Below are 23,668 nucleotides of genomic sequence, written 5' to 3' on the forward strand. Positions count from 1 at the left end.
TATGCAAGTAACTTGGAGCTGTACATCCTGACATGGCCGAGTACAACCTATCCATCATTCTAGCAGGCTTGTCTGAGAAACTGGACATGAGTCAGCTGGTCACAGTCAGAAGCCTCTGTGTTCCAGAAGTGTCCCTTGTCAAGGCAGAAGGGCAGTCTCTAGTGAAGCAAAAGCCTGATCAGGTCATATGTCAGATCAGGAGCACAAGAAGGTCCAATAAGCCTGATCCATGGGGCAGAAGAAAAAAGCTATCTCAGGGCCCATGAAATATGATGCCAATGACATATTCTGTGTTTTGACCTCTAGGACAAGCATGACTTTCGGGACTCTGTGAGAATAACTTTGGATTTTAATCTTACCGATCCAGAGAATGGGCCTGTTCTTGATGATTCTTTACCAAATTCAGTACATGAATATGTAAGTCAGCTTTTCTTCATTTAAAATGCCTATTTCTGAATATATTGGGAAAAAAACCTGAAACATATAAACAGACGCACACACACAAGCCTAAAGCAATTATATTAATTTTTAAAAAAAAGGAATTAGATTTTTCTAGACTTTCCTCAATTCTTCTGACTTCCTTTTGCTGGAGTTTAAGGGAACTTACAAATGACACCTATTTTTATCTTTTCTGAATTTAGGAGCCATTGAAAGAAAGACATGGGTTGGCCAACTGGAACTCCCCTTTATTACTAATGAACACTGGGTTCCAGGGCATGGTTTGAGTATAATGGGGGTACTCCTACAGAGCCAGGCTTAGGCCACAGGTAACTAAATAGGTTGTTAGCAGTCCTCACTAATCTCGGGCCTTCTGAGGGACCCACTTTGTAAAACTTGCAGAATGGAAATGTGATGTATGCTTCCCGGTGGACTCACACTGCCCCAACAGCAGAAGACACAAGAAGGGACTAAACTGTGCTCACCTAGTTTATGCTTCCAAGTTCAGGCTACTGTCTGATTGCTGCGAAAGTCTGTGCACAGACTTTAATTGTTCCTGAAGAGCCGAGGAATGCTCTTGATGGATTTAATTGATTTGGTGATTGCACTGGATTTTGGGGGGTTCTTTTAAGAATTACTTCAGCTGCAAGGTGGAAAATGTTTGGAGGGAATCAAGAGTGGGTATGGAAGACCAGTCAGGGAGTTGTTGCTTTAGTTCAGGGAGCAAGTACGAAAAGCTGGCTAGAGATAGAGGTGGAAATGCAGAGGCAAGGAGGTTTGGAAGATATTAAGAACAGAGGTAGAGTAGGTGGTTCTTGGTGATGGGTTGGATAAGGGGGAGGGGCTGAATGAAGAAGAGGAGTCAAGGAAAGCGCCCAGTTAGGTGGCTTTTTCTACCCGCTTGACCGAAGCTATTATGATCTTAAGTATTTGATTCTTTTAAACAGAAAATCCCATGATCAGAATTGAGTGTTACAGTGTTCTCTCATAACTTTGGATCGTGGAGTACTTGACTTATTTCTTTGAAACTGTTCAGTTCTGGCAGATGAAAGCCAGTGAAAAACATCTGTGAAAACTGTGCATTCCTTAAAAGACTGGAAAAATTTATAGCCAAAAGTAAAAATTATGATTTTCCCCTATAAATTATAGGAACAACTATAAAAATTCCTTATGATTTCTGCAGTGAAATCTGTTCTCTTTATGATCTGCTTATTTTGGAAATATGTCATTTCTTTTATGCAAGTTCATAGGTAATTTTCAATAATGCCTAGCTAAATTTTGAAAAACTGCTTTTCTGTGACCATTTCAGATTCCCTTTGCCAAGGATTGTGGAAACAAGGAAAAATGTGTCTCGGACCTTGCCTTGGATGTATCCACCACAGAAAAGGGCCTGCTTATTGTCAAGTCCCACAATGATAAGTTCAATGTCAGCCTCACGGTCAAAAATAAAAAGGACAGTGCCTATAACACCAGAACCATAGTGAATTATTCTCCAAATCTAATTTTTTCAGGAATTGAGGTAAACCTTTAGTTTATATTTATTTATTCTTGTAATAATCTTGCATTGAACCTACTTTTCATACTACTGGGTAACTTTTATTACATTTATTTTAGAAGACTAGAAAGCATTTTGTACAAAACTAGCACTTACTAATGATGAAAGGACCAAACTTTTTTTTAAGTTTTTGTTTTGATGTATTTCTTTAGAGGTGTATGACTCTCCTTGGATTCAGTATCCAGAAAGGATCACTGATGTACCAAACCTGTAGGCTTCATAGAAGACTTACATCACTGAAATTAGACTAAGTCAAGAAAAAATAAAGTCAGAACAGTTTAACAGAAGGGCAGAGAAGGAGCAGTCCATTAGCTGAACAATAACAAAACATTTGTGTGCATAAAAATCAAGATACCATTCCCCACTTTCTATGCATGATCCTTACATTGGCAAGGGAGTTGTATTAAATGACTATGTCTCATTGTCATGACAGAAGGGTTTTTTTTAATTATTATTTTGGCAATAACATACAGCTGCATAAGATGCTCTATCAGGATTAATTAACACTTCCAAATTTGAACTTTGCATTTAATTATGATCTCTGAATTAACTCCCCTGAATTAAAATTCTGTGTATATTTATATGAATTAGTCCTATATATGATTCATATTAAAACCAAGTATGCTTAATATGTATAATATTAAAACTTTAATTTTCCAGGTTCTGTAAATTCATATTTTCACTGATGTGTGTGTGTGTGTGTTAGTCGCTCAGTTGTGTCCGACTCTGCGACCCCCATGGACTGTAGCCCACCAGGCTCCTCTATCCAAGGGATTCTCCAGCCAAGAGTACTGGAGTGGGTTGCCATTTCCTTCTCCAATTTATTAGGACATCACTCAGGAACATGATACTAAGATAGGCTTAAAAAATGTCCCATATTACTTCCACATAGTTTAGATTCAGTTCAGTTCAGTTCAGTCGCTCAGTCGTGTCCAACTCTCCGCGACCCCATGAATCACAGCACGCCAGGCCTCCCTGCCCATCACCAACTCCCGGAGTTCACTCAAACTCATGTCCACAGAGTCGGTGATGCCATTCAGCCATCTCATTCTCCGTCGTCCCCTTCTCCTCCCGCCCCCAACCTTTTCCAGCATCAGAGTCTTTTCCAGTGAGTCAACTCGTCGCATGAGGTGGCCAAAGTATTGGAGTTTCAGCTTTAGCATCAGTCCTTCCAATGAACACCCAGGATTGATCTCCTTTAGAATGGACTGGTTGGATCTCCTTGCAGTCCAAGGGACTCTCAAGAGTCTTCTCCAACACCACAATTCAAAAGCATCAATTCTTCGGCAATCAGCTTTCTTCACAGTCCAACTCTCACATCCATACATGACCACGGGAAAAACCATAGCCTTGACTAGACGCACCCTGGTTGGCAAAGTAATGTCTCTGCTTTTTAATATACTATCAAGGTTGGTCATAACTTTCCTTCCAAGGAGTAAGCGTCTTTTAATTTCATGGCTGCAGTCAGCATCTGCAGTGATTTTGGAGCCCAAAAAAATAAAGTCTGACACTGTTTCCACTGTTTTTCCATCTATTTCCCATGAAGTGATGGGACCAGATGCCATGATCTTTGTTTTCTGAATGTTGAGCTTCAAGCCAACCTTTTCACTCTCCTCTTTTACTTTCATCAAGAGGCTTTTGAGTTCCTCTTCACTTTCTGCCATAAGGGTAGTGTCATCTGCATATCTGAGGTTATTGATATTTCTACCAGCAATCTTGATTCCAGCTTGTGCTTCTTCCAGCCCAGCATTCCTTATGATATACTCTGCATATAAGTTAAATAAGCAAGGTGACAATATACAGCCTTGACATACTCCTTTTCCTATTTGAAACCAGTCTGTTGTTCCATGTACAGTTCTGACTGTTGCTTCCTGACCTGCATACAGGTTTCTCAAGAGGCAGGTCAGGTGGTCTGGTATTCCCATCTCTTTCAGAATTTTCCACAGTTTATTGTGATCCACACAGTCAAAGGCTTTGGCATAGTCAATGAAGCAGAAATAGATGTTTTTCTGGAACTCTCTTGCTTTCTCCATGATCCAGCCGATGTTGGCAATTTGATCTCTGGTGCCTCTGCCTTTTCTAAAACCTGCTTGAACATCTGGGAGTTCACGGTTCACATATTGCTGAAGCCTCGCTTGGAGAATTAATTCAGTAAAGAATGTTAAATAAAAATCTCAAAGAGCAAAGCAATGCCAGGAAAATAGTGCCCCTGAATTTTTCTGAGGAAAGAGGACTGCATTGAAAGTCACTCTCTGTGTCTTCTTCAACCAACTTCATGGTCTTGGCAGAGAGGCAGAGCAATCAACGCGGCCTCTCTCCAAATACTTCTACTTACAATAACAATCCTAATAATAATAGTTTTTATCTTGAGTCATATTATGTGTCAGACACTGTTCCATAAGCTTTATTTATTTCAGTCAGTCAGTCAGTTCAGTCGCTCAGTCGTGTCTGACTCTTTGCGACCCCATGAATCACAGCACACCAGGCCTCCCTGTCCATCACCAACTCCCAGACTTCACTCAAACTCATGTCCATCGAGTCGGTGACGCCATCCAGCCATCTCATTCTCTGCCATCCCCTTCTCCTCCTGCCCCCAATCCCTCCCAGCGTCAGACTCTTCCAGTGAGTCAACTCTTCACATGAGGTGGCCAAAGTATTGGAGTTTCAGCTTTAGCATCAGTCCTTCCAGTGAACACCCAGGATTGATCTCCTTTAGAATGGACAAGTAAGGTATTACTGTACTACAGAGATTCTAAGATAAACCCTTTTTTTACACTTTAATGCTTCTGTAATTGCATTTTACAATTGATATGCTTATTTTATGGGTGGCATTATTGTTTCCTTTTTGTTGTATGTAAAATACTGGTGAGTCTCACATTCAAAGGCATTTTCAATTTGATGAGATAGAGTTTGACTAACCCCAGTAGATGGAAAATCAGACCCAGAGAAGAGAGGAGTCCTGATGAGGATAAAGCAAACAGTGCAGGGCTCAGAGTTTGAATCCTGGTGGTCCCAGGTCCGAGCTCAAGCTCTTACCCACTTCTTCAGTGAGGACCATTCACTGTGGACTTCCACGTGGTCATCCTGTAGGTGTGGATGATTTCCTGCAACCACCTGCTCACCTGAGGCAGATGCCGTTAGTCCTCCCGGTTTTCAGTGGAAGATCCAAACAGGCTGGTGTGACATGCTTCATTCCTACCCCCGTCCTTACTGAGGTGCTGTAAGCACCTCACATTTCCTTGAGCTGTGGGACAAGTGATCTTAGAATCCTGAGACTCTCCCAAAAACTATACTGTGAAATCTTAGCAAGGCAGCTGCTAAGGCATAGCTGGGAAAAATCTGAGCTCAAGTATTTCAATCTATTCAAGTATTTCAGTCAAGTATTTCACCTGATTATCTGATCTAATTCTGTTTACTTTCTCTTCCTAGGCTATCCAAAAAGACAGTTGTGAATCCAATCATAATATCACATGTAAAGTTGGCTATCCTTTCCTAAGAAAAGGAGAAATGGTAAGCAGATTATAGAAAATACATGTGGCAATTGGATACAAAAAGTAATATGTTCAAAGCCAAATATATAAATGTTTCTAATGGATGCGTTTAGATGGTTGCTGGTACTTGAAGTTTCTGTTTTAAAGAGACTTTAATAATGACCGTTTCATAATTACAACGTTTATTATTGTGATCTGGTAGACAGTGGTAATACGAAAAAATGACAATGGGTGGGATATAATAATGTGATAGTGTTGGATCTGTAAGTAACATTTTCTGGTGTGTTAAGATGTTTTCACATATATCTTCTCTTTTGCTCATGAAATTTGCATTATTAATTAATAAACTTGAGCAACTTTATTTACAAAAGAAAAATATTTATATGATTTAATACTTTAATGCAAAAATTCTACTTCCTTATCCGTTACTAAAGATATTTTTATTTTATAGGTAACATTCAAAATATTATTTCAGTTTAACACATCTTATCTCATGGAAAATGTGATCATTCATTTAAGTGCAACAAGGTTGGTTTCGTTGTGTACATGAGTGTATGTAGATGCCTGCATATAATTTCTTTCATGTATTTAAAATGTTCTGTAGACTGACTGGAACTTCTTACAGCTTTTATATGATCAGTGGAAGTAGAAGGCAGTGAACCCCTTTGCTTCACAAAATCATCCTTATGAATAATTGGCAAAATAGAGAAATTTTCATTTAATAGAAATAATAAACCTAATTGGGTTAAACCACTGGTTCTATGAGCCATAAAACATGTTGTAATCATACATCACTTATATCTGCCAAATTGCATTTAAATCCATTAAAAATTTTATAGGCTTTGCTAATTTTAAAACTTTTATGGACTGCCCATCAAAGTCAACTACATCATTAAAGAGACTTAAAATTTTATGATACCCTTTTGTAGTTTAATACATTTTATTCAAATCAGTCAAAGCTTCTGAAAGATAGTATAGACAATACACAAACTAAAAATAGCAAAAGTCTAATAAGGAAATTGAAATAGTACTTACCTTTTTTCTAAGAGTAACTATACTCTAGACCAAAAGCAACTTGAGGTAAACTTTTATCATTTGTTGTTTTATTCCCAGTTTTACAAAATCTAATAATTTAATAATTACTAAATAAACGTAAAGTGAGTGAGTGAGAAAATTAATTAATGGATGAGTTAATTCTGTATACTCAATACAGTTCAGTTTAGTAAATACTTATTTGAGCTCTACTATGGACAAAATAGGCCTTCTCTGGTAGCTCAGCTGGTAAAGAAATCGCCTGAAATACAGCAGACCCGGGTTCGATTCCTGGGTCAGGAAGATCCCCTGAAAGAGGGATAGACTATTTATTCCAGTATTCTTGGGCTTCCCTGGTGGCTCAGATGGTAAAGAATCTGCCTGCAATGTTGGAGACCTGGGTTCGATCCCTAGGTTGGGAAGATACCCTGGAGGAGGGCATGACAACCCACTCCAGTATTCTTGCCTGGAGAATCCCATGGACAGAGGAGCCTGGTGGGCTACAGTCCATGGGGTCACAAAAAGTCAGACAGGAAAGAGTTGGACAGGACTTAACGACTAAGCACAGCACACACAGCACATGGACAAGATACTGACTTTCTCACTTAAATAAGCTCCTCATGAAGTGAATATTATAGTAGGGGACTGAGACTAGTATTTAAATTATTATCATACTGGATAGAACAAGGAAAATTTATTAAAGAAATAGAAGTCATGTGTGGAGACTTAATGGAGGGTGAAATTATATCTACTTGGCAATAAAACCCAAGAAAGCTTCATCAAGAAGGTTATAATTAAGAAGGACCTTAAAGAATGGGTAGCAATCCGGAGAGGTTGGTGGGTAGTTAGATGGAATGTTTCAAGTAAAAATGTACAGCTTGAGCAAAAACGTGAAGGTAGACCACTAGATCTATTTGAGGGGATATTGGGCGATCAATTTTAGTGCAAATATAGGAGAATACGTAAAGGAATAATGGAATATAAACAGGGAATGTACATCTTACCATGGATGGTGAGTATTGAATTTTGAAATGAGGCATCTTTTCTTAGTTGAACAGGCCATGAAATATTTTTGAGGGGTGAAATTATATGTACAGAGCTGTTTCTTTCAAAGATTAACCGGGCTGCAGTATGGAATGGGTTAGAGGCAGGGGCCATTTACAGCAAAAGCCCAATCAATCACACATATATCTATAACCCAAGACAGGGAGCTGCCTTCACTGCCCCATCACTCATATCATGCTGCTAATATACTTGGGAATAACCAGAGTCATTAAAGGGTACCCTTTACCTATTTTGTTAGACAAAATGTTAGGTGCTCAGTCACTTGGTAGAGGGGTATATGTGATAATAATAATATTAATACTTACTGAGTATTCCCTATGTCCTTTGCACAATGTTAAGCATTTTACACTTGTTGTTCACTTATTATTTATTAAGAATTTAATCATAAAATTCCCATTTTATAGATGAAGAAACTGAGGCCTGAGGCACAGAGAGACTAAACAACTATCCCAAAGTAGGTCAATGTCCAAGAACAAGCTCAGGCCCTCTGGCCCCAGAGCCATGTTGGTACCTGTTATAGCACTTGTCCATGCTTTTTACTTAATACAGGAAAGTATGAGATATGTATACATTTATATACATATAAATGTGTAAATAGTGAGGCATGCATTTAAATAATATATAATTGAAATAACTAAAATCAGGGAGGAAAGTAGGTGCTCAACAAATAAACACCAAGTACAAGGCATGTGCTATGCTGTGCTTAGTCACTCAGTCATGTCTGAGTCTTTGTGACCCCATGGACTGTAGCCTGCCAGGCTCCTCTTTCCAAGGGGATTCTCCAGGCTAGAATACTAGAGTGGGTTGCCATGCTCTTCTCCAGGGGATCTTCCCAACCCAGGGATTGAACCCAGGTCTCCTTCATTGCAAGAGGATTCTTTACTGTCTTAGCCACTAGGGAAGCCCAAGTACAAGGCATAGAAAGACTATTAAGTGAGAAGACAAAGGTTTTAGATTTATTCTCAGCTGTGTACTCCTAAGCACATCTCTTCACAAGGGCCTCATCTGTGATAAATAAGAATCACCTGTGTGATTCATATAAAAAAGCACAATTTCATGAATCCTACTTTGGGCCTACTAAACCCATATTGTTCTAGGAGAAAAGCCCAATAATCTGTGTATTTAACCATTGACCCAAGAATACTTATTATTCACACAGAAGTTTGCAAAACCTTGTAGTAAATCAGTGTCATTTTCAACCGTCACTGCACTTGAGAATCACCTTAGGGTCTTTTAACAATATCCATCTCTGATCTCCCTCTCCACACTGAATTTTTTTTTTAAATCTAAATCAATAATTCTATTTTGTGTGTGTGTCTTTATTTAGTTACCAAAATAAACTTCTCATTCAAATGCTTAGAAAAGTCTCTAAATAGCCAACGGTTTAATGATTTGTCTGACTGCTGTGTTTTCTAGTGACAGTGAAGAGCCGCCTGAAACCCTTTTTGATAATGAAGCGAACATTTCTATCCCTGTAAAGTATGAAATTGGACTACAGTTTTCCAGGTAGGAGAACCCCACACTTCAAGTTGATGCCTTCCTATAACCCAGTGGATCTCAGCTTGTGGTCCCTGGACATGGGTATCAGAATCATCTGGGAGCTTCTTAGAGAGGCAAATTCTCTGACCTCACCCCAGACGTACTGAATAAGAAATTCTGGGGAGGGGGCCCAGAAATCTGTGTTAAACCTTCTGGGTGATTCTCGTGTACTCTAAAAATTGAGAACCAGCATCCTAAATAATCTGAAATGTGAGGTGCTACTAATACCAAATTGCATTAACAGTTCAGTCTTAAGTCCTAAATGCAAGTTGAAGACCCAGAAATCCTTCATGAAAGGCAGTGTCTGTAGAGGTCCAACATATTTCTTGGCTCTTAGTCTCATTGTGTGGGATCTGATTATTCTGCCTATCCTGGACATTCAAGATTAAATCATTGTTTACTGACAAGATAACAATGGTGGCTCAGTGATAAAGAATCCATCTGTGATGTAGGAGATGCGGGTTAAATCCCTAGGTCACAAAGATTCCCTGGAGGAGGAAATGGCAACCCATGCCAGTAGTCTTGCCTGGGAAATCCCATGGGCAGAAGAGGTTGGTGGGCTATAGTCCATGGGGCTGCAAAAGAGTCAGACACAACTTAACAACTTGTTGTTGTTCAGTTACTCAGTCATATCTGACTCTCTGCGACACCTTGGACTGCAGCACGGCAGACTTCCCTGTCCTTTACCATCTCCCAGGGTTTACTCAGACTCATGTCCACTGAGTCGGTGATGCCATCCCACCGTCTCATCCTTTGTCATCCCCTTCTCCTCCTGCCTTCAATCTTTCCCAGCATCAGGGTCTTTTCCAATGAGTCAACTCTTCGCATCAGGTGGCCAAACTTAAAGACTAAACAGCAACAAAATTTATTTCCGCCATTATTTGTAAACCATCCTCTTTCGTAAGAATTTCTAAGCTATCCAAACACCAATTATGTTAGTAAACTTGCATAAGCAGGACTCCAGGCTTTTGCTAAATAAATATGAGCCATGAACAAAAAGTACAAAAGTCTGTGTCATTTATTCTGACTCTTGTCATGTTATTAATTTATCTTCTATGGCACTTTTGTCTTACTAATAACAGACCACAAAAATGAAAGGATTGTAGGATATACATGTAGATTTTGCACATATATCTCAACCTTTAATTCTATTCACTGTTTTCTATTTTTTTACTTTCATTTCTCTTGGTACACTGACTTATCCCAAGAATTTTTCACTTATTTAAAATCAAATTTTGGAAAACATGTATTTTTTGTCTTCTCTAAACTGAAGAATTTCTTTTAAATATGTTTATGTTACATTTCCTTCTACCAAGTTCATCCAAAGAACATGGAGTTTTATGAAAAAGATTGAAAGTTTTATGAAAAAGATTTTAAGTCTAACAGTAAATATGTGACTTTAAATTGTGAAAAGGTAACAAATTGTTAAAATCTATTTAAAATTCAGCACTATTAAAAATACCAAGTTTTAGCCTGATTATTCACTAATTGTAGATGATGTTAGTAAATTCATGAAAACGTTTCATGTCATATCAATCAAACTTTTACTTTATAAATTATACATATTTTAGTATTTTAAGCATTGGTAACTATTGAATTAAATTGTAATCTTTCTCACCCTCTTCAAAGATTTAACTTTAGATTTCAGGGTAAAAGAATTTGCGTTTGATTTGAAATCTCTTGAAGTACTTATTGTGGGGTTCCTACTATACAGAAAGAAAAAGAGTAAGGTCAAGTGAAAGTTTCATTTTGTTTTGTTTTACTTTTCTTCTTCCAATTAATTATTTTAAGCTCTGCAAGTGAATACCATATTTCAATTGCGGCCAATGAGACTGTCCCTGAAGTTATTAATTCTACTGAGGACCTTGGAAATGAAATTGACATCTTCTACCTGGTAAGAAATTACCTCTAAATTAGTGTTGTGAAAGAGGTATCTGTGAGTTTAGTAGTTAAAGTATTAACAGACACATATAAATATGTTGGTTCAACAGTTTATCTCTATATTCCAGCATATTTTTCTTTATAATTTCTTTAAATTAATTTTATATACTTTATTTAAATTAAAATAAATTTATAGTTTAAAATAGTTTTATTTAATTTTTTATTTAGGGCCTCCCTATTGGCTCAGATGGTAAAGAATCTGCCTGCAATGCAGGAGACCTGTGTTCAATCCCTGGGTTGGGAAGATCCCCTGGAGAAGGAAATGGCAACCCACTCCAGTATTCTTGCCTGGAGAATCCCATGGACGGAGGAGCCTGGTGGGCTACAGTCTGTGGGATCTTATTTTTCTCTGGACTGCACCGACTTTCCTCTAGTTGGGGAGAGTGGGGGCTACTCTCCAGTTGCAGTGCAGGGGCTTCTCATTGCCCTGGGCTCTCTCTTGCTGTGGAGCATGTGGGCTCAGTAGTTGCGATTCTTGGGCTCTAGAGCACGGGCTTTGTAGTTGAGGCACACAGGCTTAGTCGCTCCCCTGCATGTGAGATTTTCCCAGACCAGGGATCAAACCTGTATCTCCTGCATTGGCAGGCAGATTCTTTACCAGTGAGTCACCAGGGAAGCCATAAAATAATTTTATTTAAATTGATGATAATTATACTTTCAAGCAACTTAAAAGTCCCAGAGCTCTAATTTCCTTAGAAGACACAAATTAATTAGAATGACTTCCTAGGAAAAAATAAGGAACCAAGTAGACTCTACCTATAACCACATAGACTTTATTTGCATTTTTTAGTATAACTAGAAAAACACTTTTTAAAAAATAACATGACTACTTCAAAAATTGTCTTGGTAATAATTTCCTTTACTCAGCAAATAAACTGGTAACTCATTCTGCTCCTTGCTACATTGCATATGTGTTATACCGTAACTTACGGTGTTCCTACTAATGCCTCCATAAATAATGTTTTATATTACAACCTTTATTTTTGAACCCTTCATAACAAGCTTTTCCTAACCATTATAGTAAATAATTATGGAGTTGAGCCAGGCTGTCATTTTAGATCATGCCTACTTACAGATACAGACTCAAGTTACTGTTATTCAAGTAAAAAGCATCCAATTCAAATGATGGGTTTAAGTCTGTATTCAAAAGAATGAAATAACATAGCACTGTTAGATGGTCTCATTGTCTTTGGGAATTGGCAATGATGAAAAAGGAAATTCTCTTACAAAGTAGAAATAAATGTATACTATCAAGAATATTTCATTGTTTTTATTTGTGCACTTTGCTGAAATGCCTCAGAAAGTTAGTATAACTGCCAGTCACTCTACTACTGGAATAAATTTTTGAAATGTAGGCTACCAGTTTTTTCTAGGCCCATTTACTTTTCCTAGATTAAAGAATTCAGCAAACAAGGAAGAAAGGAAAGAAGGAAGGAAGGAGGGAAAGCCAATTCTCTGTGCAGTGCCATAAAATCCTCTACATTCATTGTGGGATTCAAAATATTACACAACTTAATCAATTAAGAAGCAAAATCCTATGTAAGACAGAAAACTTGCTGTTGAAAGAAGAAAAGGTTACATTTCTTTTTCTCTTTTTCCTTGTAGATTAGAAAAAGTGGGCATTTTCCAATGCCGGAACTTAAACTGTCGATTTCATTTCCCAACGTGACATCAGATGGTTTTCCTGTCCTGTACCCAAGTGGATGGTCATCTTCCGAGGTAAGTCATGGTTGCCTCAGAATCATGCTTCTTCTATATTGCACACTTACCAAGAGGGGTCATTCATATTTGACAATGTCTATCATTCACAGATCCTTCACATTATTTTTCAAGTCATTTTTCCCTCTGATATCTCATCTGATAACAGACATGTTTTTATTTCTTAGAATGTCAACTGCATACCCCGTAACCTTCAGGATCCCTTTGGTATCAACACTGGGAAGAAAATGATGATATCCCAATCTGAAGATATCAAACGAGTCACCATTCAGGTAAATTCAAATTAGCAAGACAAGTGCTCATTTTACCTCATGCTTTCCAAGTGAATAAATTCAATATCAACCTAAAAATAACTGTGATGTAGAATATTTTTAATATACTATCTTTTATCGAATGGCATGAATACTAATTTATACCTATGGGCATTTAAACAGGACTGCAGTGCATGTAAATTTGCCACCATCACATGTAATCTGATTCCGTCTGACATGAGCCAAGTGAATGTTTCACTTATCTTATGGAAACCAACTTTTATAAAAGTAAGTAATTGCATAGTTCTCTGCAGTAATTGAATAACATAAACAAATATTCATCACTTAATAAAACAAAGCAGAGTGCTTCTTTAGAAAGAACATAAGACTGGAAGCCTAAACAAATGTGATCCAAGCCTTAGCTCTACTAAATCAACTATTTGGATGTCATTCTCCTTGTCTGTTGGGCTTCCCTTGTGGCTCAGCTGGTAAAGAATCCGCCTGCAATGTGGGAGACCTGGGTTCAATCCCCTGGTTGGGAAGATTCCCTGGAGAAGGGAAAGGCTACCCACTCCAGTATTCTGGCCTGAAGAATTCCATAGAGGTATAGTCCACGGGGTCGCAAATAAGTCAGACACAACTGAACGACTCACTCACTTCCTTGTCTGTTAGTAACTAAGTTATTTCCAAGGTCCCCTTTCATATATATGCTTTTTTTAAGTTTCTCTTATTCTTTCCTTTGCACTTTCCTTAATACCTTAGAACTCGGTTAAGAAACAAAGAATCGGGGAAGGCAAGGGTGGGATGATTTGAGAGAATAGCGTTGAAACATGTATATTACCATATGTGAAATAGATCACCAGTCTAAGTTTGATGCATGAAACAGGGCACTCAGGGCCGGTACACTGGGACAGCCCTGAGGGATGGGATGGGGAGGGAGGTGGGAGGGTGGTTCAGGATGGGGGACACATGTATACCCATGGCTGATTCATGTCAATGTATGGCAAAAACCACTACAATATTGTAAAGTAATTAGCTTCCAATTAAAATAAATAAAATTTTTTCTAAAAGAAACAAAGAGTCATAGAGAGACAATCCTTGACAGCATTAACAAAGATTAGACCTAATGTATATTATAAATTTATTGCATTACGCTATTTATTTTGGAGGACATTTTGACATCTAATAAAGTCAAATCCATCTGACAGTTGGCTACTTTAAAACTTAATCCATTGTATTTTATATTATTTGTTTCTCTGTTAGAAGTATTTTGTTAATTATATGAAATTTCTATTTTTAGATTTGATCATATTAAGTTGCTATCTTTAATAAATCATCGATTGTTGACTATTGGTAATTTCAAAGTAATTCTAAACACATTTCTACATAAACCTCATTACCAGAGAGTAGCTATGCCATACCTAACTACATGAACGGAGGGCAGGGTTTGGAGTTCATTTTGCAAAGGAAAAATTTTAATAGAAACTGTGTTATGCAGAAAAATTCTTCATTCTATAATAAGGATCTAAGTGAGAGTCTGAGGGCAGAGAGGAAAGGTGGATACAGTCATCATTTCCTACCATGAATGCCATCTGGATGTTACATGTTTCACTCTCAGAAAAATCTTAGTTTGAAAAACTGCTCTAAAACATGGCTAGCTCTCATTGTGACTAGCTCCTTATATTGAAAATAAATTGTTTGCTTTTCAGGCACATTTTTCCAGCTTAAATCTTACTGTAAGGGCAGAACTTCAGAGTGAAAATACATCACTAGTTTTAAGTGCTGGCAATCAAAAAAGAGAGGTAAGTGCAACTCCAAGTTTTGAAAACATTATACATTTCACTCCATTTGTGACATAACGTTTTATATTTGCTTATAGTCCCTGAAGCAGTGACTAGTACTGCTCTCAATAAGTGACAGACACTTTCTGCTTCAAATTACACTTGATTAGCTTCAAGTGTGATTTCAGGCTCCTTTTTTGAGAGAAACTGGGAAAAACCATGATATTTACAATTAACATGCCATGTTTGACTTTATTACTTATAACCATCACAGTAAATTGATGTTTTTATTCTTACGTTGATAACATATGATGCATTTGTAATTTTCATCCTTAAAAACTAACATTACAAAGTGCAGTTGACATCTGAAGAGCAGACTTGAAAAACAATTTCTTTCCAGAAAGTGCCTTTACACTGAATGGGAATACTTGTAAATTTATTTTAAAATTTTCTTCATTTAGCTATTGGGAAATATGAAACAAAAAATAAAGTAATATTCCCTGACACAAATTCATGCTGGAGTTCGTCTTAAAAATAAAATGGTTTGTTTTTTCTCTTTTGTCCTATTGTAAAATAAGGTCAAAACACCTGTTAAACATGTGGGCAGTTGAGCATAATTTCCCTATTTAGCATGAGAGTTTAAATACTTCACATGGACATCATGAGTCATAATATTATATTTGAAACTACCAAACATTTAGAAGTTTTCATTTTTTATTTCAAATTAGTGTGTGTTAGTCTCTCAGTCATGTTCGACTCTTTCTGTCACCATGGAATGTAGCCCACCAGGCTCCTCTGTCCATGGAATTCTCCAGGCAAGAATACTGGAGTGAGTTGCCATTTCCTTCTCCATCAAATTGGTATCCATTTAAAATAATTACAATGTCAGTGACTTCTGATAAGTATTTACCTTTAAAGAATATATGCATGGTATATCTGGATATAATGTTTACTTACTTTATAAACAGCACTTCGCTTGATATATGAAAAGTTGTTCCACATGTAGAGAAACTAAAATTTTACCAGGAAGCACCAAAAAAAAAAGTATATATTGTATTGGAAAGGGTTTGGAAAAGAGTATATTTGATTACTAAATACATTTTGTCTAAATTTTATAATTAGCTTTATTTTCCCTAAATGTTACTTAAATTTACTCACAGAGCCATTTTTTTCTACATTTTATTCTAAAGGAAAATTACACTTAAACTGTTAAAATTACTAAAAATTATCATTTCATAGTTGTATGATCTTGAGGAAGTCCCTGATTGCATCCAGACTTCCATTTCTGTACCTCTAAGTTCAGGGAATTATTTTAGATGTGCTTAAAGTCTGTCTTCAAAGGTATGATTCCACGTAGTCTATATTCTTGCCAGCTCTGTCTTCTAGATGTATGAGCAGTGACCTACTCAGCGTCAAGTGAGGGATCTGGTTCAGTATCCACTCTATGCAAATATCTTCCCTGTTAGTTTTCTTTTTTACCTCTAATCTTCCCCTCTAGGTTAAGGAATGGAGATGTTCTCCATTAAAGGAAGATACAGAACCTTGAGGTGTTATCGGTCATTGATAGCTACCCTAAATTAGTTTTTTTTTGGCCCCCCCTCAGAAACATAAGGGATAAGACACAGAGCCGACAAGTTTTATCAAGGGTTAGGTATCACACTGAGAGAGCTTGAGTAGCTGGAACACTAAATGCTGTCTCCTTCAAGTTTACTTCAGTTAAGATATGCAGATGACACCACCCTTATGGCAGAAGGTGAAGAAGAATTAAAGAGCCTCTTGATGAAAGTGAAAGAGAAGAGTGAAAGAGTTGGCTTAAAGCTCAACATTCAGAAAACAAAGATCATGGCATCCAGTCCCATCACTTCATGTCAAATAGATGGGGAAACAGTGTCAGATTTTCTTTTTGGGGGCTCCAAAATCACTCCAGATGGTGATTGCAGCCATGAAATTAAAAGACGCTTACTCCTTGGAAGGAAAGTTATGATCAACCTAGACAGCATATTAAAAAGCAGAGACATTACTTTGCCAACAAAGGTCCGTCTTGTCAAGACTGGTTTTTCCAGTGGTCATGTATGGATGTGAGAGTTAGACTGTGAAGAAAGCTGAGTGCCGAAGAATTGATGCTTTTGAACTGTGGTGTTGGAGAAGACCCTTGAGAGTCCCTTGAACTGCAAGGAGATCCAACCAGTCCATTCTAAGGGAGATCAGTCCTAGGTGTTCATTGGAAGGACTGATGTTGAAGCTGAAACTCCAATACTTTGGCCACCTCATGCGAAGAGCTGACTCATTTGAAAAGACCCTGATGCTGGGAAAGATTGAGGGCAGGAGGAGAAGGGGATGACAGAGGATGAGATGTTTGGATGGCATCACCGACTCAATGGACATGGGCTTGGGTGGACTCCAGGAGTTGGTGATGGACAGGGGGCCTGGTGTGCTGCGGATCATGGGGTCGCAAAGAGTCAGACATGACTGAGCGACTGAACTGAACTGAAGATCTAATTTATAGATGCTAAGAGAATGTCAACTGGAATAGACAGTATGGTATAATAAAAAATGCATTGAGGAAATGCATGCACAAATTTGTTCATCTGTACCCTTGAGATTTGGGCATCTTACTGTATGAAAATTATATCTCCATTTGTTAACAAAAAATAAAGCACATTAGAATTAAAATTAAAGTTAGAATTAGAAGACCCCTTCAGGTTTATATATCAACAACCTGTGACAACCTTCCAGTCTAAACTTAGGTTATTATGATAATGCACTGAAGGCTGTTAATAAACCTTTAAAACATATAATACTGCTCATTCTCCCTGAGTGAAATTCACCTCTACCCTTGAGAATTCTGATTCATAGGTAGTTTACTCGTTATATATGAATTTCTGGATGATAATATTGTAAAACTTTTTTCGTAATAATCAATATGACATGATTAGAGATTTAGACTAGATGAAGGGCCTTTTAAAATGTGAACTCATTATTTTCTCTGTGTAGTAATGAGATTGAGTACACTCTTTGGTAGAAAATTATAGCCTACAAGAACTCAGTGTACTGGAAATTCTAAGAGGTGTTTATCAATGTTAACAATCTTATTAAATCATTTTCAGCTTGCTATCCAAATATCCAAAGATGGGCTACCAGGCAGAGTGCCACTATGGGTTATCCTGCTGAGTGCTTTTGCTGGATTATTGCTATTAATGTTGCTCATATTAGCGCTGTGGAAGGTAAGAATCAGAGTTCCTTAGACTTTTCTACTTCAATTGTCAACAGCATTTTGGTGAAACAAATTATGATTTATCCATGCTTTGGAATATAGTATTGTGTAGCCATTGAAAACACTGAATTGATAACCAAGACAAAATTAAAAAGAAACTATATATATCTCAAATGCTGGACACAACTTGAAACCACTTTTGTACAAGAAAAAAATAGACATATCCAAAAATTATGGAAGATCTCTCTAGAGATTGGGATTACAGAGGACTTTCATTTGTCTATAATACTGGAAATTTTAAATTGTGTGCATTACTTTTATAAGCAGAGAAGAATGAAAACTCCCTTTTATAGAAAAAAGAAAAGAATGCATTTCTATGTCAGTTTAAGAACATAGAAGCAACAGAATTATGGTTAAGATAAAGCCCTATCCTAATCACATATCTTTATATATCTTAAAAATTAAATGCTTCTTTAATATATAAAAAATACCACATTTTATGCAATAGTTGCATGCCTGAGTGAGAAATGACATATTTATTCAATTAGCTGATGACACAGAAATCTTATACTTTTACACACTCCTGTTTCATATCCTCCTGTAAAACTAACCTATTTTTTGTCTAGTCAATCTGTATATTTACATATCAACAGATGTTTATTTCCATAGCAGTAGATGTTTTGCTTAAATTAAGATATGCAAAATCTTTCAATCTTTGTATCTTTTTCCTATTAAGCAGAAATGAAATGATAACTTTTAGGATAAATTTAATAGAGAATAAAATCTCAAAGAAAAGTTGAATTTAATGTTTTTCTAATGAAATATCAAATTGGCATTTATTCGAGCATTTATTGGGACTTCCCTGGTGGCTCCTAGCATTTATCACCCTATATTTTATTGTTTTGTTCAAAAGCAAAATTATCAATATGTCAAAAATAGAGATTGTGGCTACATATTCATTTTTCTGATATCTGAGCAACAGAATTATCTTTTAATCAAATAGTTTAAATAGCAAATTTTTCTCCCATCAAATTACCAACTGCTCGTATCCATTCTGACTTACCATAACTATCTTCCTCTTTTCGGGACATTATTCTCAGAGAAGATGAACACAGCTGTGCTAAAGATGTATGTCAGGAGCATTTAGTTTAGTAAATAGAATCCACAGCTTTTCTCCAGCAAAGTTTCCAGGACAGAACTCTCCGCCATCTCAGACCTGCAGTTCTTCCTCCTACTTTGCAGGGTATCCACGCTCTGTCTGTAATACCTGGCTTTGCCACACTGTGGTACCCAAGGCCTGGCTTAGTGGTGTCAAGGGTATGCTTGGAATGTAGAAAATGGTTTCTTTGTTTGTAAGCACCTGTAATAGGACATCTTACTGTTGATTTCTTTCAGTATGGTCTTCTAAGCACAGCACTTGTTCGTACAGTTTCAGGACACTGCTGTCAAGAGAAGAGGGAAGCCAGAGCTGATATTGGAGTAGTCTCTCTAGCTGTATACCTCTCCTTAAAACTAACAAATTTTCAGCCCTGTTTTTTGGTCACCAGTCTGAAAAAAGCTGGAGAAGGAAATGGCAACCCACTCCAGTATTCTTGCCTGGAGAACTCCATGGACAGAGGAGCCTGGTGGGCTATAGTCCGTGGGGTCACAAAGAGTTGGACACGACTGAGCGACTAACCTGAAAAAAGCATAAGTGTAAAAGCAAACACATTCTTCCATCCAGGATATGATTTGATGATATATTCTGATGGCTTCTTACATCTTCTTTTTAAGCCCAAAGGTTTAGCAACCTTTGGACAGTCCTGACCTGTAGATTTAGTTAACTCAGTCACATCAGTGGGAATGCCAGTAATCAGAATGGTATTTCCACAGTGGAGGGGAAGAAAACTAGCACTTATTGAGTGTTTACTGTGTACCAGGAACCATTCTCAGCATTTCCACTTTAGATATTAACATCAACCCTATGAGAAAGACACTATTATGGACCTCCTTTTGTAAGCAAAGAAGCTGAGGCATAGAAAAGTTAAATATGTCTCCAAAAGTCACATGGTTTGTCAGTTTCAGAGTAGAGAATCATCTGGGCCATTTCACTTTTGTGTCAGTGCTATTAACCCCCTCACTCTATGGTCTCCCTTGCTTCTATTCACTCTTTTCTTTACAATCTTTTCAACTAAGTCTTTTAACTATATTTTATACTTGGGGACACTGAAGCAAACAGAAGTTAACCCCCCTAAGAGTTCTCATCTAGTAAGGGACTGGGTTGAAGCAATGCCTTTATCCAGTATAGTCCTCTGCTGCACTCTATGGGGCAGGCTCTTTGCTCTGGAGCTCCAGGAATTGGTCTTGCTCAAGAAGGTCATGAACTCCCTGAAATATATAAAAATATTTGATATTGGAGTGACAGTCCCTGGTTGGATTCAACCTTTCAGCAGCTCTGTATACTGAAAAGATTGCTTGCCCTCCTCTTGTCTGAACCTCCGTGAAGCATTTGGTCTGCAGTAAGCTCAGAAAAGCTACCCTCATCCCCACGCATCTTTTTAGACTAATTTTAGACTAGTGGGGTAGAAACCTCAGGACTAGCCTTTCTTCATTCTTCTTCCAAACCCCAACAGACTGGGAGGTCATCAAAACTCTGTTTGAAACTTTGTGAAGGGAGCAGGTAAAAGATTCCTACTGGAACTAGAATTCCATTTCAAAAGGCACAGTCTCTGTAGCTTTATCTTCATAGCATGCATAGAAGACATTAAGACTTGACAAAATCTTAGTAGGTGCTTACTATACTTAACCTTGATGGGAGAAGGCTTTAGAGGACACAGGTTTAAATAGATTGGGAAATATGTCCTGAAATCTGGTAGCACATGCTAAGGGAGAAGCTCAGTCATCATAACCAAAAGGAAAGAATGAGATGGTCCACAAAGGAAACCTGAGAAGTCAGACTGTTCCTGTCTTGATCTTATACTGATGTCTAAAGATCCACCCTTAATGATTTATTTACTAATCCTATAGCTTTGTTCCCTCATCCAGTATGCATACGGTGGGGGGAATGTGAGTGGGGGATTGTACTGCCATCTAGCAGCCTTTTATATGTTAATATAAATGTTTTGGTGATAGGGAAGCCTGGCCTGCTGCAGTCCATGGGGTTGCAAAGAGTTGGACAGGACTGAGCGGCTGAACTGATAAATGTTTTCATTCAACATTTATTCCATATTACAACCGTTGAGCACGTATTTCTGCCAGGGACTGTTTAATCAGACTTTGGCCACAGGGTTTTTAACTAGGCGGGAATGAAAATAAGATCATTAAATAAATATTAAAAGGAAAAGAAGGACAGTGAAAACTATAAAGTAAGTTTGGGTGCTGAAAACAAACTTAACTTGTTGCAAATGTTGACTAGAATTGGCCCTGTCCAATTTGAAGCTATGAACATATATTTTCCTAGTTTTCACTCTAATCACCTAACTTGCACTGAAAACCCAATGTTAATAGAATCAGTTGGGTGGAAAATTTTTGATAACAGGAGTTTAAGTTTTAAACTAAGTTTTTAATGTGTGAAAGCAAAGGAAGGTTGAAAAGAAGCAAAAAAAAAAAAAAAAACTTGAGAGGGAAGAAGAAAAGATCAGGACCTGGGCAGGGCAGGAAAGAGAAAAGTCATGATTCACCACCTGCTTTTGTGAGAGCTTTGTCTGATTTATTTTCGACTCAGGACATGCAGGTACAAGTTAAAAAGCTTAATGGTTTGTGAATCCAGAATTCGTGTATCTGGCTCAGAGAAAAAGGCCTGATACATGTAGGAGAATTTGTATTCTAGGGAAGACACATATATAGTTTCTTCGTGTTCATTTGTTCTATTCTCACCTCTTTTGTGATGTCTCAGTTCAGTTTAGTTCAGTTGCTCATTTGTGTCCGACTCTTTGCGACCCCATGAATCACAGCACAGCAGGCCTCCCTGTCCATCACCAACTCCCAGAGTTCACTCAAACTCATGTCCATCGAGTCGGTACCACCAACTAAATTCTGGAGTGGAGGAAGACATAAAGCCCTGAGTAAAACTTCTCTAATTTAAAACTGCATATTTTTCACCATTTATGCCCTTAGAAGTCTCAATTGTTTAATAATATATATATTTTTTAATTATAGGATTCCCTTGCATAATTTACCACAACTTTATGATTAAAAGGGACCTTCCCTGGTAGCTCAGTCAGAAAAGAATCTGCCTGCTGTACAGGAGACCCAGGTTTGATCCCTGGATCAGAAAGATCTCCTGGAGAAGAAAATGGCAACCCATTCCATTATCCTTGCCTGGAAAATCCCATGGACAGAGGAGCCTGGCAGGCTGCAGTCCATGGGGTCGCAGAGAGTCCGGCAAGATTGAGCAACTAACACTTTCACTTTCTTTCATGATTAAAATGACATGAAGGTGCCACATTTCCAAAGAATTAACTCATGGTCTTTGCTTGAACTATTATAATCCACTCTCAAATTTCTTAAAAGAATACAGATTTAAAAGAATATTTCTCTAGGACCCTTTTTAAAAAAATTTTTTAATACCCATGTTGGACGCTTTGTAACCCCATGTACTGTAGCCTGCCAGGCTCCTCTGTCCATGGGATTTTCCAGGCAAGAATATTGGAGTGGATTGCCATTTCCTTCTCCAGGAGATCCTCCCAATCTAAGGATCCAACCCTCATCTCTAGCATCTTTTGCATCGTCAGGCAGATTCTTTATCCTCTTTTAAAAATTATTATTATTATTCTATATAATTGGAAATAATAAAGCAGTTATAATTTTTATCACAGTGCATCATGAAAAATGACCCGCCTTCACCACTATGTGGAATTTTTCGTATGTTCAATTACTTCATTTTCATATCCAAATGATACAGGGTGTTTTCAAGAGTCTCTTTATGTCAAGCCTAGATAGATGGATGTGCTAATACATTTAAAGTTAATCCAGGGCTTCCTTTGTGGCTCAGTGGTAAAAAGTCTGCCTGCCAATGCAAGAGACATGGGTTCGATCCCTGGTCCAGGAAGAACTCACATGCTGTGGAGCAATTAAGTCCATGGGCCACAAATACTAAGCCTGTGCTACCCAGGAGCCACTGCTGCTGAGCCCGTGTGTGGCAACTACTGGAGCCCACCCCACAACGGGAGAAGACGCCACAATGACAAGCAGAAGCACCACAGCAAGAGTAGCCCCCGCTCACCGCAGCTAGAGAAAAGCCCACGCAGCAGTGAAGACCCAGCACAGCAGAGCCAAAAATAAAAACGTGTTTAGAGTTAATCCAGGCAACTCAGAAATCTCCCCAACCTCTTAGCCATCGTGTACCTACCAGATTCACCATCATCTCTAGTGACCTCAACTTATGACCACTGATTATTCAATGGAAATTTCTCTGACACATGCTTGAAAAAGAAAGATGATGGCAAAGCAGAGACAGTGCTGGATAACTACAGTTTGCATGTCTCCCAAAATATTTTTCCAGAACCCTTTAAGTTAGTTTGCTACATATATTAGTTGTTGTTGTTTTTTTTTAATCTGTTCTTCTGTATCATCTAATCTATTGGGGGGTTTTTTGTTTTCAATTTTATTTATTTTGGCTGCACTGGGTCTTCATTGCAATGCACAGGCTTCTCGTTCTGGTA

At 37.8% G+C, this 23,668-nt stretch overlaps 1 protein-coding gene across 1 annotated transcript in view; it reads left to right on the forward strand.

Annotated features, from left to right (window-relative positions):
* ITGA1 (integrin subunit alpha 1) overlaps nucleotides 1–23,668 on the forward strand; it is a 176,077-nt gene that overhangs the window by 145,247 nt on the left and 7,162 nt on the right. Inside the window, exons 18-28 of the mRNA XM_088827682.1 lie at nucleotides 307–417; nucleotides 1,748–1,957; nucleotides 5,423–5,503; nucleotides 5,936–6,012; nucleotides 8,998–9,087; nucleotides 10,912–11,014; nucleotides 12,667–12,780; nucleotides 12,948–13,052; nucleotides 13,215–13,319; nucleotides 14,741–14,833; nucleotides 17,920–18,036. Coding sequence (XP_088683808.1) covers nucleotides 307–417; nucleotides 1,748–1,957; nucleotides 5,423–5,503; nucleotides 5,936–6,012; nucleotides 8,998–9,087; nucleotides 10,912–11,014; nucleotides 12,667–12,780; nucleotides 12,948–13,052; nucleotides 13,215–13,319; nucleotides 14,741–14,833; nucleotides 17,920–18,036 — 1,206 coding nt within the window. The remainder of the gene's footprint in view (nucleotides 1–306; nucleotides 418–1,747; nucleotides 1,958–5,422; nucleotides 5,504–5,935; nucleotides 6,013–8,997; nucleotides 9,088–10,911; nucleotides 11,015–12,666; nucleotides 12,781–12,947; nucleotides 13,053–13,214; nucleotides 13,320–14,740; nucleotides 14,834–17,919; nucleotides 18,037–23,668) is intronic.

The sequence above is a fragment of the Moschus berezovskii genome, chromosome 18 (assembly GCF_049115385.1).
Source record: "Moschus berezovskii isolate FMDL1 chromosome 18, NW_MosBer_1.0, whole genome shotgun sequence".
NCBI classification, from domain to species: domain Eukaryota; kingdom Metazoa; phylum Chordata; class Mammalia; order Artiodactyla; family Moschidae; genus Moschus; species Moschus berezovskii.